Here is a 6,076-nt window from a genome sequence, read left to right as displayed (position 1 = left end):
ATGTAAGAGGGCTTTTTTATTTTTATAGATATGGCACCATGTTATGGAACACCATCCCAAAAGAGGTGCACCTAGCATTTACACTGAAATCTCTATTCTTTTTGGCTAAAACATTTAAGCTCTCCTGGGCATTTTAACTGGTTAAGGCTTAGTCTTGATTGGGGGGGGGGGTGAATGGTTTTTAAATATTAATTTCATTGTGGTTGATTTGCATTTGTGATATAAGTGCCTTGAAATGGAAAGAGGATGAAGGGCGTTTTAAAGGAATGAAATAAATGTGACGTAATATTGCTCAGCTGTGGATATTACAGAAGGGGTAGCAAGATATTGTTCCATTGTTACTGAAACATTATTCAAGGTAGCAGGGCAATAGCTCAATTAAGGCACCGGCGTGTGGGATGGGCAGGTTCTTATGCAGCATTGACTTAATGACCACTGATGGATTACTTTGGCTTAGGCTAAGACCTAATTTAAGTCCATTTTATTTAAAATGTACAATTATTCTATTGTTTGGGGGTTGCTTATGGGGAAATGGGCTTGCTAGACATATTGGTGTTTCCAAAAGTCTTCTGTTGGTTTGGAGCAAATTGCATTAGGTCTTCTGCATCCATCATCCATTTCCAAGAGGAGCAGATGCTGCATTTTTTTGCGGTTTGGTTTAGTTTCGTTTGCCTTCAGTGGTTTATTATTAGCATTTAAATTACCCACCCCCACCCCCGCATGACCCCATGTACACATGCGTATGATATCTATTGCTGTTAATGGCATCAGGACATCAACTGGAATCTATTCCAAAACACTCTGACAGCATACAGTACATACTTGTGAGCGAGTTATTAATCACCCAGTGTTGCTGCTGTGTCTGTCCTTATTATTATTTATCATCAAAGGAGCAAACTAATTATTCCATGGCAAGTTACACAGCTGCCTTTGAAGAAAGGAAAGAAGATCAAGGTGCTAAGTGTTCTGTTTCAAGTGGAAAACATAAATCAAATGAATTCTATAAAGAAATGCACACTGTCCCATGTTTACAATGCAGAACTGAAGGAGCAGAACTTCCCATTCAAAAATCTTTGATGTGAAATAAAAAGGCATGAATTTTAAGGAAAGAGGTTGTTCCAATATTAAATGAAATGCAGATACTGTACCCCCCTCTTTCTTCTTTAAAAGATAAAAGTAGGAAGGAGACAGCCTGAAATCTGCCTGCCAGGGACTCGCTTTAACACGTTTCAATGTCAAAGCCGCAATTAAGATGCACTCAAACGGCTATGATACAATATAATCTCCCTTTCCCAGAAGTATTCCTTCAGAGAACCCAGCACATCCTCTGCAGTCAGTGGGCATCAAAACGCAGCTGATGTCTTTCCTTCGAACTTTTTGTTTGAAAAACAATACCTATAGGATGAGATCCTTTTTAATTCAGAAAAAAAAGAAGCCATGTTTTTGGGTGCACAAACGTATGTTATGATTCCCGGTGACCACAAATTAACTACAAACATGAGTTTTATTATTATATTTTATCAGAATGAAAGCATGCGCCTCGTCGAGTCGTTTTGAAAAATAGATCTTTGTTGGGAGGGGAAAGCGGAGAGATCCAGGAACTCCCCGTCTGAGCAAAAAACAAACAAATAATAATAATAATTAAAACCCGAGGGAAAGGCCAACTCTGCGGTCCCTGAGATGACATGGGGGGGGGGGGAGGCCGCCGCTATACCAGGGATTCGCAAACGGGCAGCGAGTCCGAGTCCTGGCTGTGCATGGAGCTCAAGCCCGTGTCGGAATCCTCGTCGTTGTCGTCGCAGTCTTTGCGCAAACCGCGCGCAGCCTGCTCCCTCCACACCTCCGCGGTGATCGGGGCCGGGTCGGGTGGAAGCTGGCCACCGTCGTCGTCTTCGGGGAGCTGGAGAGACGGGGGCGCCTCCTCCCCGACCTCGCCGCCCGCCTCCTCTTGGACGTCGAGGGAGCGGATGGTGTCGAGGAGGCGCTGCAGCTCGCTCTCCTTGTCGGCCCAGGCGCGCTGCGTCGAGTCCAGGTCGGCCTTGACGGCCTCCAGGTCGGTGCTGAGGCGCAGCCCGATGTAGAGGCTGGTGCTCAGCTGCGTCTTGACGCGCTCCTGCTCCACGTGCAGCTCGCCGCCGCCGCCCACCAGCTCGGTGGTGTTGCAGTCCGTCTCGGAAAGGCTGGCGCTGGAGCCCTTGGCGGCCGCCAGTTCCTCCCGCCGCCGCTTCATCCAGCGCTCGTTCAGCTCCTCCTGGATCTCCCCGGCCAAGTGCTCCAGCAGATCCTCCTGGCGGCGCCACTGTTCCTGCAGCAGCGCCACCTCCTCGCACTTCCGGGCGTACTCCTCCAAGTCGCCGTCGAGGGTCGCCGCGTCCACTCCTCCCTGGGGTTCCCCTTCCTTTTCCTCCCCGCCGTCGGGGACCTCCGTGTCGCCGCCGCCGTCCACCAGGTAAGTGTCCTGCACATAATTGACGCCGTGGCGCTTCATGCGGTCGAAGTGGATCTTGGCCTCGAAGCGGTCGATCTCGCGATCGAGATCGCGGAGGCGCTTCACCTGCTGCCGGATGGTGTGGTCCTGCGACAGCACGAGATGCACCAGCGTCTCCATCCTCTCGGCCGCCGGCGCCTCCTTGGCCGGCGGCTCGTCGGGCTGCGGCGGCTGCCCCTTGCGCTTGTTGATCTTGGCCAGCTTGCGGAAGGCCTTGCGCACCACGCGCCGCTGCCGCTCCTGGGTCAGCGCCAGGCTGGCCCGCGCCGCCGCCGTGGCCAAGCCATGCTGGCAGGGGCTCTCCTTGCTGGGCACCACGCGGGCCTCGGCGCTGCGCGGGCCCGTGTTAGGTAGCGACGCCTCGCTGCGCACCAGCACGAAGCGCACGTTCTCCTGCTCGTCTCCCCAGGCGGCCCAGAGCCGCAGGATCTTGGTCTTGTTGGGCAGGATCCGCTCAAAGCCGCGCCACTTCTCCACGATGCAGTAAGACTGCGGGGCCCCCGACAGCATCCCCCCGCCGCACTCCTGCAGCGATGCTAGCTGCTGCTGTTGCTGTTGCCTCCGCCGTCGGCTCTGCTTGCTGTCCTCCAGAAGCACCCGCACCACATCCGAGCAAGTGGTGCGCTTGGAAAGCCCCGAGATCAGCTTCTCCTCCTGGCAGATCCACACCGAGATCTTCCTTCCCTCCGGCTCCATCAGGGCGCGCCTGCGCTGGGGGCTTGGAGCTGCTGGGGCCCGCGGCTACTCCCGCCGAGCGGGGGATTCCCCCATAGAAGCGCTCAAGGGAGCCGCGGCGGGCCAAGTCGGACGGCCCGCGAGCCCAGCCGAGCCATGGCTCCAGCCTCTCGACTCTTCTCTCCCTGCCCGACGCCGTCTGCTCCTCCTCTTGGCTAAATGGATTCCAGTTTGGGGCTCTCCATGATCCAAGTCCTCCGCTGGCCGCGTAAGGCACAGGCTCGCCTCCTTTTGAAGCTTTGCAATCTTTTCCCTTCCCGTCACTCTCTCTCTCTCTCCCTCCGACACACACGGCGCGTAAGCTCAGCCAGGGGAGTCCCGGGAAACTGCCAACTTCCAGAGTTGCAGCTCCTCCTGCTTGCTGCTTCTGTTGCTGCTTCCAGTAGCGCTTCTGTGTGTGTCACAATCGGCTCTGGCTGGGAGTCTGACACTGCCCTTCCTTTGCTGCCGCCTTTTTCCTTTCCTATCACGTGGTTCTCTCCTCTCCCCCCCACACTTTTCTCTGTGTCTGTCTATCTGAGCAGCTGTACTGTTTGATCCAAGACTATCTCCCTCTTACTGATTTCCCCCCTTTCAGGCAAATTCTCTCTCCTCCCTGGAAAACAGAAAGGTCCCCACCTAAGCAATTGGATCAAATGGCTTGCCAGATGTTGGGGGAGGGAGAGATGGAAATGCTGCTATCCTGACATCCTACAGCCTCCAAAAGAAAGAAGGTGGGAAACAAAACTTCAAAGCAAAAGGCCAAAATGAGACCACATTTCTTCCGTTTCAATAAAGTCCCCGACCCTGTAATTAAAAGGAGTTCATGGGTGCCAAAGCACTTTGCAGATTAAAATGCACAAGCGAACAGTAAAACTTGTTAAGTGTTATTAAAATCCTTCCTTGCTGCCAGGGCTTGAAGAAGAGAAGAATTAGGCTACAGTCCTGCTAGGCATACTAACAGGAAACTCAGCCCCACAGAGAGCATAGTAGGACTTACCAGTACTTCCCAGTAAACGTTGTGCTGTAAGCATAGATTTGGAGTACCAAATAAAATGGGCACGTGGGTGTTCTTTTTAACAACAACAACAACAACAACAACAACAATTGTGTCGTATAATAATAAAAACATTTCCAGAAAAAAGCACTTCTGATGAGTTAGCTCTCCATGATATCAGAGCATTGTCAGTCAAATACTCTCCCAGGGTCATTCTGCATCACCCCAGCAATGTTTTTCTTCATGCACCTTATTAATTACATTTTTATCCCCCCCCTTTTTTTAACCTAGGAGAAACTCAGAGGGAGTAACCAGGCAGCCCTGCTTAGCTTTAACCACAAGCCGCATCGGGAGCCATTAGGACAGCCTTCTCCAACCCCAGTGACTTCCAAGTACATTGAACTACAACAGCCACCAGCCCCAGCCAGCATGGCTAATGCTCAGGCATGATGGAAGTTATAGTCCAGCAACTGCGGAAGGGCACCAGGTTGGGAAGGCTGCCTTAGGCTACCCTTTAGATCGAACCTGCTAGCAGAGCAGTGTGGGAAGAAGAAGCCGCAGGGAGAGACTGCCCATACCCCTGCCCGATAGCCTGCTTTCTGAGGTGGTTGTTCCCCCACGAGGATACCGTCCCGCATGCAAACCCAGCATGTTGGGGCGAGCTTCGCTCAACTATAAAGCATCGCTCTGCTCGCTGTGTGGCACTGAGCTGTAGCGTGGCATCCATTTGGTAGACTGTGCTTTGTGTGCCAGGGAAGAGGGCTGAACACCTCCATGGCCTGACGGCAAAGAACTAGCATTTGGAAGCTTGTTAAAGTGTTGGGGCAGTTGGAGTTTGCAAGGGAAGCACATTAAGTGGGTTAATTAAGTGCTCGTCCGTGACGTACGAGTTGCTTCATTACGACTCCACCGTGATCGCTGTAGGCTGTGTGCAGGCTTAGGCATATTTTATTGGTTTGGTCATGCTAGGTTTTCACTTGGAAGGGTTTCTTCAAAAGCATAATACATCTGCATATATATATATATATATATATATATATATATATATATATAGCATACGTGTATATAGTACAAGGTTTCTTCCTCTTCTTCTTCTTCTTCTTCTTCTTCTTCTTCTTCTTCTTCTTCTTCTTCTTCTTCTTCTTCTTCTTCTCCTTCTTCTTCTTAAGATTATCTTCCATAAACAATGAGTCCGGGATGGAGGCTAGAGAGGGGTGTGCAAGGGTGTGGAAACTTGCCTACTTTTCAAAGGTAAGATTCACATTTCGTTGCCCTTCCCACTTTTGTCTCTGGCCCCGCCCTCCACTGCCACATGGCCCTTGGAAGTTTGTCGAAAGCGGAACTTGGTCATTCTACTGAAAATGGTCCCCCATCTCCATTTTATAAGATCTGAGAGTATTTTCTTCTGGGTCCCCCCCCCCCGAGCAATTCATATGGAGGTGTTGATTTAGGACTGGTGTTTAACTTGGTGACAGCTGCTAAGATCCCAGTTACATCACACTGGAGAACCTCTATTAATCTGCCACTCTGTAATTGGTTTTATAGAACACATCTGGAACTGGCGACAAAACGTTGCCACGGGGAGCATTCAGTGTTTCAGCTGTCTCGCTTAGGAAATAGAGATTTCCCTTTATGTGTAAACAGACTCCCATTTTCTCCCCCATCTCTACCATTGTGTCACTGTATTGTGCCACTGTATTTACTATAATTTGTGAAGCAGCTAACATATAGCAGCTACAGTAGCTCATGGAAGAACCAAGCTGTCGCACCAAATCCAAAGCTTAGCAAATGTTGAAGGAGGAGCAAGAGGAAGAAGGCCATGTGCAGAATTAGGCCTGCAGCAGACGCTCCCAAATGGTTTATGTAGGGCTGCTGAG

The 6,076-nt window shown here is 50.8% G+C and overlaps 1 protein-coding gene across 1 annotated transcript; it reads right to left on the bottom strand.

Moving 5' to 3' along the window:
* Positions 1-1,485: 1,485 nt before the first annotated feature.
* On the bottom strand, positions 1,486-3,643 carry RASSF10 (Ras association domain family member 10). Its single transcript, XM_035118742.3, has one exon. It carries the CDS (start codon positions 3,182-3,184, stop codon positions 1,709-1,711), a length of 1,476 nt encoding a protein of 491 aa, XP_034974633.2. The 5' UTR covers positions 3,185-3,643; the 3' UTR covers positions 1,486-1,708.
* Positions 3,644-6,076: the final 2,433 nt, after the last annotated feature.

The sequence above is a fragment of the Zootoca vivipara genome, chromosome 1 (genome assembly GCF_965207765.1).
Source record: "Zootoca vivipara chromosome 1, rZooViv2.hap1.1, whole genome shotgun sequence".
NCBI lineage: Eukaryota > Metazoa > Chordata > Lepidosauria > Squamata > Lacertidae > Zootoca > Zootoca vivipara.
Note: the sequence above shows the minus strand (reverse complement) of the source record. Positions and strands in the feature narration are given on the sequence as shown.